The following is a 13,417-nucleotide window of genomic DNA, read 5'->3' on the forward strand; positions in this document are numbered from 1 at the left end:
TCTGTTCAGAAATTCAAAACCACAAACTCAAGTTTTGAGATTCGACACCCGACCTAAATGACTAAAACTACGCCCGGCTGCAGTCCAAACACCTCCACCTGTCAGCCAAAACAAACAGAAGCGGGGAGTCAGTGTCGGGAACGTTTTTGGTATGTTTTTTAATAAATTAACGTTCATTCAAAATACAGTGCCAAAGGAATATGATGCAGCCAAACATGCTAGTAAGGTTTGTCATGAAGCACCTGTGCTCATGTTCTTAAGGTAGGAGGAAGACCCCATCCCTCCCCAACCCGCCCTCTCCACTACTGCTGGCGGTTGCTGAGACGATTTCAATGGCGACAGCCGTGGGCCAGCCCTCTCCTCTCACAACCAATCAGCAGCAAGATTCCTCAATATTCACGCAAGAAAAATTAAATCTGATAGGAAAATGGATATCTACCCACAATCACACTACAGTAATGTCTGATATTAAATTAAAAAAAGACACTAATACAAAATAGACCTGGTTATTTTCCCCACACTAGAACAGTTATGAAAAATATATATTTTATTATATATATATTTCAGCAGCTTGGAAATAAAAAAAATGCATGAGCCTGAAACCGATGTTTGTACTGAGAGTGTGTTTGCAGAGACCCTCGTGGAAAGAAACACAAAGGATGGCGATCCTGTGGCGACGGATGGAGTGAGGTGTGAACCGCTGGCTGTGTGGAAGACCTGTGTGCAGACGGGCTGTGGAGGCGTGAGCGTGGAGTCGGGGTGGAGGACGGGGCGGTGAGGGAGGAGAGGTGGCGGGTGACCGGACCTGCAGTCGCCCTCTTTCGGACCCTCTCCGCCGCTCACTCGCTTCCCCGTCAGCCCTCAGACCGCTCCCGAAGAGCCGCGGCCTCCGTCCCTGTCGTCCGCGGGGCCGCGTGAGATACATGGATCCTGTTTGAAAGGAACACCCTGAAACCCACCTGCAGAGGGTCGAATGCTTCTGCACCTGTGAGCTTTAACGGCGGCTCTGAAAGGCTCTTCGCTCCCTCGCGGAGGACGGCAGTAAACCCCCGATTATAAATCATTTCAGTGGAGACTCAGAGCGCGGCTGAAACAGGCCTAAACCTGGAACACAAGGATCAATGAGTCTAAGCTCCCAGAGTTCAAACTGAGGCCCAAAACTTCCTCACGCTCCAATCGAGACAGAGGAAACCATCTAATCCTCAGATCTGAGAAGGTTTTCTCTCTACATTTAAACCATTTCACGTTCTCCAGGTCCAGATTCTTACATGCTTTAGGATCCACGTCAAACTTTTTGGATCTGGACTGTTGCTCAGGTGAATCGACCTATTTAATGACGTTTTTTAAGAGGTCTTTTGACTATTTTCCAACATTTTATTGACAGAAACATTAATAAATAAATAAGCTGATGTTCCTCCATGTGAGCAGAAGTAAGATTTAAATACTATGAAGAATCTGTGTTTCCTAGTGAGACATGTTCAGGCGTCGAAATCTCTTTTAACTCTTAGACCATCAACTAAATAACTCGACAGCACTTACTAGAAATTTTCCCAAACTTTCTGCCACATTTCGTGGATCTTCGTGCCAAAGCTCCACCAGAAAGTGGCACATTTAGAGGTTTTTACACATCATTTTGTATTCTCTTTCTTTGTTTTTCCACTGGAATCTATTGGAATTGCTGTGAATCAAAGCCGATCTGCCGTCCTCCCCAAAGGAGCAAGCTTTTCAGAGCCTCGCTTCAAGCCTCCAGAGAAGGTTTCTGACACTCTAATGACAGATTATCAGAGGAGTACGTCTTCATCAGTGGTGAGAGAAAAGAGGAGGAGGGGGAGGAGGAGGGGGAGCCATGATTGGGGGTGGGGGAGCTGGGGGATTTTGGTACAGTTGCCATTGTCGTTCCAAGAAAGTTTACCAGTTAAGTGCATCATCACCCTCATCATCATCATCACAAAAATCTGCTGATGTTTAGATTATCACATTGTAGAAACAGTAAGACAGACTTGTAATAATATCCAACAGATGTCCCAACTGACAAAAGAAGAAGAAACAAAAAATTGAAATTTTCAGATTACTAGTATTTTTGAGGGGCATCTTCTTCTCTCCAAGCTTGTTTCGGGCTGCGTTGTTCTTCAGCTGCAGCTACCGCGAGTCCAGAGACCCCCCCCCCCCTTCCACGACACCCATGACGTCAACCACCCCCCCCTTTCATGTTCATCCCTCAGCATCACAGACTCCTGTTTCAGTCAGCGAGGTAGGGGAGCGGAGGTTAAGAGCTATACGTGGGGGAGGGTCACCAGCTCCCCGTCCACCTCAAACTCCTCGGCTCCGTCGGGGGAGAAGAGGTAGGTTGGGGGTTTCCAGGGGGATTCCTCCAGGCAGGAAGGGTAAAGCTTCCCCACCGTGCAGCGGAAGTCCTTACCCAGATCCCAGAGCACGCGTTCGGACACGGGCTGCCGCAGGTACCAGCGGTCCAGCTCCATGTTGTACTGATAGATGGCGTACTTGGCGCGCTCGTTCATGTGGGTTTCGCGCATGAAGATGCACAGTGAGTTGAGCAGCACCACGGCCCGCACGCACGGGTCCGAGTAGCGCTTGGCTGGGATGTTGGCGGCCAGGCGCCACTCGTTCTTGTTGACATCATAGATTTCCACAGTGACGGAGGAGCCGTCGATGGTGCTCGTGGGCAGGCGGATGCCGGAGTTGCTGACCACGTGGAGGCCGCCGATGTAGAAGATGAAGTCGCCGAAGGCAGCCGCAGAGGCGAAGCAGCGGCTGGTCTTGCGCATGGCCATCTCCACCCAGGTGTCGGCCCGAGGGAAGTAGCAGTACATCAGGTCGTGGGTCATCACGTAGATGCAGTCGTGCGCCACCACGGAGGTGCTCCAGTTCCAGGCGAAGGGCAGGGGGCTCATCATGCTCCACTCGTCCTTCTCGCAGTCGTAGCGCTCCACCGTGCGCTTGTTCAGCTCTCCTCCCACATTATCGCCCCCGATTGCATAGATGTAGCCCTCGCAGTACACCAGCGAGGGCTTGATTCGGGCACACAGCATGGGGGTTTTGGGTACCCAGGCGTTCTGCTGGGCATCAAACCAAAAGAAGCTATCAACCGAGTGGAAGACCGCCTGTAACTTCCCGCTCTTGCCGTGGTTGGTGATGGCGTTTTTGAGAGGGATCTGTCCGCCGGCGATGAACACGTCATTGTCCGGCGTCACGAGGGTTCCCACCTTCTGCAGGTCTCCTGGGGGGTTGCTGAGCTTGTAGACTTTCTCCGCCTGTGGGCTGTAACACACAACCGCGGTAGGCATGGACCCAGACATCACATATCCGTCACCTTGCGTTTCCGACATGGCCTCCATGAAGATCAGCATCTCCTCCTTGGTCATACCTAACCGAGGTTTGAAGAACTTGGGCATGGACTTGTAGAGGCCCTGGACCACCACAGACTTGTCGTTGGGCGGCAGACCCTGGAACCAGGCGCGCTGCGTCACCTCCGACAGCGCGTCGATACGGATCTGACTGAGCACGGAGGACAGGTGCTGCGAGCGTGCCTCCATGTTATACTCCAACCACAGCATGGCCGCCTCTCGCACCGTCTCCTCCTTCTCCACGTTGAGGTTGTCGCTGCTCAGGACGTCTATCAACAGCTCGTGGGAGAGCTGGAGAAAGGCCTCCTGCCTGTACACCACAGGGAACTTGTGCTCCACCATGCGCTTCGCGCTCTGCTTTAGCTCGCTACAACTGAACAGGTCGCCGATGCTCAGCATGCGGACGCAGTTCTCGGCGTTTATCTTCTTCACCAGATAGTCTCTGCACTGCAGCAAGACGTCCTCCACCTGAACGAGGACAGAGGACAAGAGGTAAACGTCAGAGGTCTGTCAGACAAACATGTTGTTTTTAGCTCCCTTAAAAATAAAGTTACTATTATGACACTAATAATATTATGAAATAGTGAATTAGCTGGGGACTATTTTCTGTGGTGGATTAATACACATTCAGCAGCAGAGAGGAACAAAACATTTCATGGACATAATACTTGTTAGTTGTTGGTTTTAGTCTTGAGTCAGTGTAAAATCTAGCTCTTTAAGGATGACAGGAGGTCGTTTACAGACCTGCAGGAAGCAGGCGGTCTCGTAGAGCGGCTCCACGGTGCTGTCGCTGATGGCCAGGTTGCCCGTGTAGGCGTAGGTGATGATGATCTGCAGCGTGGCCGGGTCCACGTTCCTCAGGTGGACGTGGGTCTGCTTGCTCTCGCTGAGGCCACTCATGAACATCGCCCTGCAGGGACAAAGACAGCGACACATCAGCACGGGAGGGAGTGAACTTCAAGATCTCACACCGATTAAAATCCAGTTAAATCCAGAAACTCAAGCTCAGTCAGATCTCGACCTGAAACTGGACTCACAGTAACTTTAACATCACTTCAGATAGATTCTGAATTCAGAAGATAAAGCCAGAGGTGCAAAGTTAGTGACAAATATATTTAATGAAGTTACTCCAGCAGCAAAAAGCAAACTAATAACTTCAGCATCATCAGAATCATGACTATGAGGCAGATTAGAGCAGATAGAGGCCACAGTGGCGAAGACGCTAAGATAAACAGTATTTCACCAGCAGAAATGAGTGTTTTAAAACTGGACTAGTGGATTCTATTTGAATTTCATGACCACTAAATCCCCATTTTACATTAAATCCACAGTATATTCCTTCTTACCTGCAGATATCTGGAGCTTCTGCTCAACCTTTTCTAATAAACAAGGAGCTGACTTCATAATAAACCCATAAAACAGGTCGACTTCTCCAGTCCAGTCGGTGATAAACTCCAAATTCAGTCCTGCTGTTTTTCTATCCAAAGTTTCTCTTTTAATAAATAAACAGAGCCTCCTAATGACAGCTGGCCTCTCGCCAAAGTGGCTGTAAAAACAGACAAAGTTACCAACCAGAATCAGGGGACCTGTAATTGGCTGTTACTGGAACGCATTTTCCAAGTCCTTCGAAAAGCAAAATCCAACGAAAAATGTTCCTAAAACCATCACGAGCTCACGTGATTCAACACCAGACATGTTCCTCTACAAGTTAGAATACTGAGACACGTTCATGGATCGGTTCAAAAGTTGCTAAGATGGCAAGTTAACAATCAATTTCATTATTGATTAATCTCATTATTTCCTTAATTCATCAAGTAAGTGTCAATAAAATGCCAGAAAGGGGTGAAACAGCGAAAAAAACCTAAAGATTTTCCAATTACCATCACAGAAGAAAAGCAACAGATATTTACTTTTTCAAAGTTGGTACCAGAGCTTTTGTTTATTGTTTGCATCTTATTATTGTTTTGATCATTTCAGCTCTAAAGCTTCCACTTTATGAATAAGACTGAAGTGAATCAGTGGATGTCATTTCCTGATTTCTCACGATGCTCTCTTCCTTTAGAAACTGTGCATCGGGTTCGACACTGACATCGTTCATGGGGGACATTAACTCAGCACTGTCATCTGCTTTTGTCCAAACTGGCCAATCACGGCTCAGAACGCCGGACGTTTTCTCGGCCTCAAAGAACTGGACTGAGCGCCTCTGGTTTATTCGGAGCAGATGTTGCCGCTGACTCGATGCTCGACAGTTGTTGTACACTGATTAGCGTGTCCACCGCCGCGGCTCCGAACGCTGAATGACAGAGAGCGACAGCGAGCACCTGTCTGGTGGCTAACGGTGCACAGATTAGCTCCAGCTGGGCTCCTCTCGGCTCTGACTCCCATGCTGCTGCAGCCTTGGCGGGCCGCCTGCGTTTCCACGTTGTCATTCATCAGAGTGAGTCAGAGCCTCTTTGACCCCTTTCAATTTCACATTTTGTGCATCTGTAGAACTGTTACAGGCTTGAACTGGTAATTTGCATGTTTTATGGTGATGTCTTTGGTGCCACATGCTCACTTCTGCACTGTGCTGTCACCAACACGTCAAACACCCAGCGTGAGCGGCGGAGCGATACTGCTTTTCCATTGTCTGTGTTTGGACTTTCTGACCGAGTTTCTGTCGGTGGCACCATCTACGGTGCTCATCGCCGCACATGCCAACTTCCACACAATTCTTCTTCTGTTTATTCCATAGAAGACACACTTGCTGCTGAGGAACGTACAAACGCATCACCTCCTGTGTGCCAAAGCATTTTTCCGAGTAAACAACTCCGATGGGAACAATCGTGTGAATTAAATATGTTTTTATTTCAAGTAAACTCCTCGGACAGATTAAAATGTGCAGATTGATTGGTATAGGAGACTTTTTCCTGACATTTTTTAGACAAAACCAACAAAATAATCTGCAGATTAATCGATAATGAAAATGATCCTCAGTTGCAGACCTTAAATAAATCAATTTGGAGAAGCTGCGTTGGAGATCTGATGGTGTTTCTAAATTCTCTGTAATTTTATGAGATTTTATAAGTGATTAAATAAAAAAACAGATTAGTCAATGACAAGAATATTTGTCACTTGCAACTCTGCAGCACAGCTCTGTCTTCCTGTTTGAGGGTTTTGGGGGTGTGACTGTGTTCTCACAGCAGGGGCTAAACCTGCCAGGCTGTATTACGCAACCCTGCAGGCCTACCCCTGCCCCCCCTCCCTGTCTTTCCTCCCTTTCTTCCCCTTTCTCTCCATCTCTCACCAAGTCCTACGTGACCAGACTTTCCCCTCCAAACACCAGCTCTCTCCAGAGTCTCGCCGTCCCCCCTTTCCTCTGAAGCGAGGCGTGAGGAGAGAGGTGGAAGGAGAGGCAACAGACAGAGAAGGAGAAGGAGGGAGCAGCAGTTTAGAGGAAGCGCTGCGACACCTCTGAACCCTGGAGGGGAAATGCTTTGCGTGTTCACACCAGATAATGAGTGCGTGGGAAACGGCGGGGAAGATCGCGGAGAGGTGGGCGAGAGGGAGGCATCGAGTTGTCGGGACCTTTTCTTGGAATGCATGTGTGAGTGTGCAGCGAAGGAGGGAGGGCTGACACGGGGAGTCAGACAGGGTGTTCAAATGCAGCATGAGCCCCTGTCATGCACAGATGGACTATTCCCAGAGCCGAGGCTGCTGCTCCGTCATATTCACCGCAGTGCACACACTTCATTATGCAATGTTGTGCGTACAAATGAGGCCTCCCCGGGGCCGTGAGGGATACGACTGAAGAAATACGGGTTAGAGGTGGCTTCATTTAATACTCTCAGAAATATATCAGCTCGAGTCCCAGCTTTCAAGGAAACACCATCCCCTTGGTTTCCATCCTCCATGTATAGAGTGAGTAACACTTGCTCTACGACGTGGTGCATTATTCATTCTAACTGGAGGAGGTGAGCATAGACATAACAAGCGCGCTACATAATGACAGCATACCTACACCTCATCACAGCCAGGCTGGGGGGAGTAATTGCTGTCTCTAAACACAAAAGGCCGGCCCTGTTATCGGTGCATTATTTATTGAAACTGTAGGAGAAAATTTCAGAATAGCTACACCACATGAAGCACAATCACAATCAGCCTGAGGTCGTTAAAAACACAAACCCCCAACATGCAACAGCAGTTATTCCACACCCACAGCACTGCTCTGACAATGGTGTGGCGCACTCACCTGAAATAGGAGCTACATGTGGCCAGGACCATCTTGTGACATGGGAACTCTGTGTCCTCCACCAGCAGCACAACGTCAGTCAGTAATTTCTGTTCGTAAAAGAACTTCAGCTGCTCCAGCAGGGAGACAGCGTAGTCCGTGTTGACCGGCCTGCGCTCACTGAGATCCGACATGGTTGCATCCCATGAATCGCGCCCCAGTTTTGAAAAGTCACAAGGCCGGCAGAGCCGGACTCAAGCCAACCAGGAGAAAAAATATTCTTACAAGACTGAGGATGAACAGGAGGGGAGGGCAGCTCTTCAACACCTCCACTGGCCCAAGTGGAGGTGTTCAGCTCCTACGTGGAAAGATTCCCACCGTTTCCTCTGCTGGAGCTGAAAGATGAGAAGAGAAGGTTGGGCTGTTGTGGCTACCAAGTGTCAAGTCAGGAGTCCAGGGGTCCTGGGTGAGGAAGGGGCTGTTTCCCCTCGTGGATCTATCTGTTGTGTGAGGTCATGCAGTGAGGCACTGGGGACCAGAGGTAGAGTGAGAGCACGACCACCGTCGCAACACTGCTACATCAGTGCTTGTCTGAAAAACAGGAGGAAAACAAAAAGCACAATCAGTGTCCGAAGGAAGGAACAGTAAAGAAAAATTGATTCCTAAATCTTTCAACTCTTTATCGCTGTGATTTGTCAGAGCAGCAAACATACTGAAACCATCTCAAATGCAAAGACAGCACTTTCACTGCCTTTGCAGGTCACCTGCTGCCATCTCTCCCTCCACCACCCTCCACCCTACCCTCATGCCTCGCTTCTAGAAACTGCACCGACAGCTCCACAGTTGGCATGAAGAGAGCCTGAATGCAAGTGGCAACTGCCTCTGGGCAACGACTGTTTTACAAGAACTGCAATTATCTGTCGACCGACCTTACATAAAAAACAGCATCTAACTTACACTGATTCACATTGGCTGCAACTAAAAAGCTACTTGATTCACACACTGGTTTATGTGCCACAGCGCAGAACCTGGTTCATTGCTAAAGATGCTCTCGCTTCACATTATTCCAGTTTCCCTTCAGTGAGCCTATCGTGGTCTCAGTCCCATTGCAAGTCATTGGGAAACTGGGCCCAGATCTTTCTGTTTCACAATAACAGGCCAAAAACTCAAGACTTTCCATCTTAAATCAATTCTGCTTTCTCTGATTCTGATCCTTTACAGGTTATATTAGGTTATATAACAGACAACAATGTTTATATGACAATTTCTGCTGCGGAGAATATGACATCCAGTCAATGATATACACCAGCTGACTTTAAGAGGAGCCCTGTGGTAAAGGTGGGCGGATATTAAGAAGCCAAAGGTAAAATAATTAGCGTTTCAATCAAGCAGAAAAAAAAAACCACACAGCATATTTTTGGCTGTAAGACTTGAGCTCCACTGCTCATCCTAAATGACTTTGGGCTTTTTGGCAGGTTACCACAACACAAAGCCATTAAGCCACGTTAACATTACCACCAATGGCTTCATTAGCTTCAACCAGCACAGCCTGAAGCTACAGCACCAATGACACTACTACTCCTACTACTGTCGGCCACATCAGTCTGATTCAACACAGCACTGAGGGGAAAAAACAAGGAAATACTAATAATGTCATCAGTGTTTCATCAACCGCTCAGCTGAACATCTATGTCAGACTGGAGGATGTGGTGGATTTTACAACCACCTCCTCACCACACTGAGCCAGGTCTGCTGGGTGCTGATACCGGCGAACACCCGAGCGACCTCTGATTCGGTGTCATCTTTTCGCCCTAACACTTCTGCAGTCAACACGCCCCGAGGCAGCTGTCAACATGAGATTCGGCATATCTTCAATTTCTGTTGACTCTGGTGTCTAACGTTAGCGCGAGAAGCTAGCTAGCATTTTAGCTACCACAGCTAGCATTAGCTAACGTTAGCGATACCACATTTCAAGAGCTGACAAACCACACACACAAGGAGATAATTGCTAAATTGAATCGTTAACATTCGTTAGCCGGTCACGATACGGTGTTACGTTGTGTAATTAGGGATGTAGTTTACCAACAATGTGTACAGATGCACTGTTATACATAAATAGATGTTAACGAGCTTGCACCATCGGTCATTGCATGGCACATCCTTCACCTAACGTTAGGCCATCAACTTCAAAAGCACTCGCATGAATAGCTGGTCAGCTATCTATCAACGGTGAGCTAACAACAGTCCATTAACGATACATTTACTCCCAAAAACCTGCGATCTAACCGGGTATTTCTGAGAGTAAATGCTGGCATTTGAAGAGTGTTTATTGCTACCCCTCTTTGGACTTGCCTGATGCTGGCTAGCTACGTTAGCACGTTAACTTAACCACCAATCCACTTTCCACCATATCCAAAACAAACCGTCGGCTATCTAAAACATGCCACAGTAACATCAGACAGGCAGGCCTGTTGCAAAACACACATCTCGCTGAAATTAGCTAACCCGACAAACCTTCACATCACCATCATCCCTGTAACTTATTTGTAGCACACAATCAACGAGGTGGCCATTCTTGTCTTTGAGCAAATGACCAATACACCTAATCAGCTAGCTTCGATGCAATGTTATAACACTAGCTCAAGTAGCGACACTTGCTTGATTGCCACCCGCGGTAAGTTAGCAACTTTAGCTTCTCTGCGCTCCACAGTTCCGGGCTAACGTAATAGTTAGCAAACGAGGTAGCCAGTCTGTTGATGCATACTAACAGGCTGTTGGAGAGACAAGCGTCTGGTATCATCAGCTCAATGGTCAATCTGTTTCAGAAAGGATATGACAGGCACACACCTAAGCAGCACCAAAATTGGAGAGCGGTCACGCTGCTAGCAGAAACATAGCTAGGCTACGTGCTAAAAGAGCTAAATAAACGTAAGCTAGCTACCTGAATGAGACACTCTTTAAGTTAACCACTTCAACAACCAAAAATCCGGGCTTCCTTACATTAAGTGTAGGCAGATTCCACGCACTGAACCGTCGCGATGGCTTTTCTCGTCAGCAGAAAGTGCCAAGTAAGCTCCTCAAGCCGAATTTAGACATTAAAGTGTTGTGTAGAAGCGCTGAGCAGCGGACAACCTTTCAGCGCATCATAAGCGCCTGAAAGACCAGAGGCCAAATGAGGATACTGCGCATGCGCCCAATCTAAACGGCCTGTCTCGGTTCAGAAAGGAACAGAGACCCCTGCTGGACAGATGGAGACACGACACCACAGGAGAAGACGCGGATGTTTATGTAGTCCGCCGTACAAAATCATTAGGTATTTTTGCTTTTTTATTAAGATTTAAGTTACTAGGTGTGCTTTTTTTGCCACTTAATACATAAATCACCGTATTTGCATTCCTCAACATAACAATACTTAAGGAAATGTAGAAAACGAGACAAAATTGTCAATAACGCGCAGTTTGTCCACACTCACAGTTTGTACTTAAGCCTGCATTTAGAATGTCAGCATGCAAGTAAGTAATTTGACGTCACGTTTGTCACTTTAAAGTAAGGAATCTGAAATCCATGCATTCAGCATTTTATAAGCAGCTACATAGTGTGCTCCGAGGTGAAATGACGACAGGAAAAGATAGTTTGTGGTATTTATTTTTTCACTGAATCATTTAAATTCTCTTTATTTCTCGTTTTCACTTTGGCACTCCGGGGCTTTGCACAAGTTTTTGCTGCAAACCATCAAACGCAAATTCTTCTTGTTATGATGCCTAAACGGCCGTTTTGAAACTAAACACTAATTTGTCCTCTTGAAACCGAAGCGGTGCAGGTAAGGCAGCAGGTGTTACCTATTTGGCTGATGAGCGGAGATGTTGCAGCTTTTGTTAGTGGGACGTCTTGTGGACCTGAGAGTGAGGACTTTCTGCTTCTGTTTGTTTATGAGAGAATTGACTTGCTTTAGCAGTTCGAAGCAGGTGGATGTTTTTTTGGTCGTTTTCATACCTCTGCGGTGTTTTATTTCTGACAGGTTGAACAAACACGTGAAAGAAAATGGACGGTAAAGATTTCCTTATAATTTCATATCCACATGTTGGTTTAGTAACATCTCACTCGTGTAGGAACATTTTTAATGACCTCTATCAGTCGAGAATTTTGTTTGAAAATGACATTTTTCACAATGAAATTGCAGATGGAAGCAAACAGCCACACACATTTGGGAGCGGACAGCAGAGAACTCATCATCCCAGACCTTTCTTCTATGTCCAGCCACCATCTCAGCCTTATTACCTCTACCAGCACTGGCAGATGAACAACCCGTACACTCACTATGGTTTGCCTGGAGGTATCGAGCTATTTAAACCTTCGTTTTTCTGTTATGAAACAATACTGATTGGCTGAAATCTCCCTGTGTGTATTTATGTTTCCCAGGTTTTAACTTTGGCCGTCCCTGCCTGCACCCTTATCAGTACATGCAGTATCCCGGGTTTGTTTTGCCACATGCCCCGATATATCCGATGGATTGCAGGCGCATGTTTGAACCTCGCTTCCTCACTCCTACCTGGAATGACGTGCCTCGGCAGCAGTATCACCCACAGCCTCACGGGCGCCGAGAAATGGCCTGTTCAGAGGCTCAAACGGACCCCAGTGATGCCATTACCAAACTCATTGAATGCCTGGATAAGATGCAAGGAGGTGAGGCGCAGGGCGCAGAGAGAGAGCTGGACTCAGGTGTTGCCTCGCAGTCCTCAGGGATGTTTTCTCCAGGAGAAGAGAAGAAAAGTGAAGAGCAGAGCCATGTCCTGCCTTCAGTGCCTGACAGCAGCCAGTTGGATTCTCCACCTGTGACCTTCAGTGACTCCACGACAGCGGTGTACGACGGTGACTCCAGCCACCGGAGCTTGGATGTCCTGACCCCTCAGGGATGCTGGTCAGGAGGACTGGATGAAGAGCTGCCCCTCGATAGCTCCTCTGTTCATGAAGAGTGTTCCGAGGTCGAGCAGCCAGCGGCAGATGAACACTTCCTCCCTCTTGAGAAGGTAGAGGTCACGGATATCCGGTCAGATACCTCAGTGACCGAGCCAAGTGTTCCCACATGTGGTGCTGAGGAGCTTCTAAAGCAGAGACTGGACCCAGTCCTGCCTCCATCGCCATCAATGCCACCTTGTTCCTTCACCTCCAGTCAGCCAGAGCTCAAAGACGCTAAAAGCGGCGACAAAGTCTCCAAGACAGAACATCAAAAAGATGATCAAAACTACCAGATCCTCAAGCTGCCCTTTGAGAACATTTTGACACCTGGAGATGCTAGAGCCAGCCAGCTCTCCTCCCCTGCTGCTCCCTACTGCTACAACTACCTATCCATGCACACCACCCATGAGCGGATGAGCGTTCTCAGCCCATCTCTGGACGAGCTGTCCTCCAGAGATGAGATGTTCTCCACAGATCTGGACGATGTGGATCTTTTCCCAAAACACGTTTATACAGGCAGGAGGCTCGCAGAAGTTGTAAGTGGGTCTCCACAAGCTGCTGAGGAAGTAGAGCAAGTGTGGCTGCCAGGTTCAAAGAGGTTCATGTGCGCCTGCTGTGGGAAAAGCCTTGCAAAAGGGACGGGTAGGAGCAAAGTCCACAGCTCCAAGATATACAGGGATGAAGCCGGGGACTCCGAGGAGGACTGCAGATATGGAAGAGGGTGCGAGCAGCCTGTCAGAGTGGTTGTGAGGAAGCATTCTGCACCCAGGAAGCCTCATTCTGTCCCCTCGAGACATGCTGCAAGGCCCTGGTATAAAAGAGGCCAGTACAAGGATCCCTCAGATCCAATGAACCAGGAGGAGGGTCATGATCTCTGTCAGCAGGA

At 48.0% G+C, this 13,417-nt stretch overlaps 1 protein-coding gene across 1 annotated transcript; it reads right to left on the minus strand.

Moving 5' to 3' along the window:
- Positions 1-141: 141 nt before the first annotated feature.
- kbtbd2 (kelch repeat and BTB (POZ) domain containing 2) lies at positions 142-10,755 on the minus strand. Its single transcript, XM_076721446.1, has 4 exons — positions 10,576-10,755; positions 7,597-8,166; positions 4,110-4,275; positions 142-3,833 (listed from the first exon to the last, which is right to left on the minus strand). The coding sequence occupies exons 2-4, from the start codon at positions 7,767-7,769 to the stop codon at positions 2,274-2,276; spliced, it is 1,899 nt and encodes a 632-aa protein (XP_076577561.1). The 5' UTR covers positions 7,770-8,166; positions 10,576-10,755; the 3' UTR covers positions 142-2,273.
- Positions 10,756-13,417: the final 2,662 nt, after the last annotated feature.

This window comes from Chaetodon auriga, chromosome 21 (genome assembly GCF_051107435.1).
Source record: "Chaetodon auriga isolate fChaAug3 chromosome 21, fChaAug3.hap1, whole genome shotgun sequence".
NCBI classification, from domain to species: domain Eukaryota; kingdom Metazoa; phylum Chordata; class Actinopteri; order Chaetodontiformes; family Chaetodontidae; genus Chaetodon; species Chaetodon auriga.

What these genes read in the sequence shown, in the direction of transcription:
- kbtbd2 (XM_076721446.1), bottom strand. Translation starts at nt 7,769, where the DNA reads ATGTCGGATCTCAGTGAGCGCAGGCCGGTCAACACGGACTACGCTGTC. An exon ending in ACATGTAGCTCCTATTTCAG is followed by an intron (nt 4,276 to 7,596) that starts GTGAGTGCGCCA and finishes TTGTCCCTGCAG; the next exon opens with GGCGATGTTCATGAGTGGCC. An exon ending in AGACCGCCTGCTTCCTGCAG is followed by an intron (nt 3,834 to 4,109) that starts GTCTGTAAACGA and finishes GTCCTCGTTCAG; the next exon opens with GTGGAGGACGTCTTGCTGCA.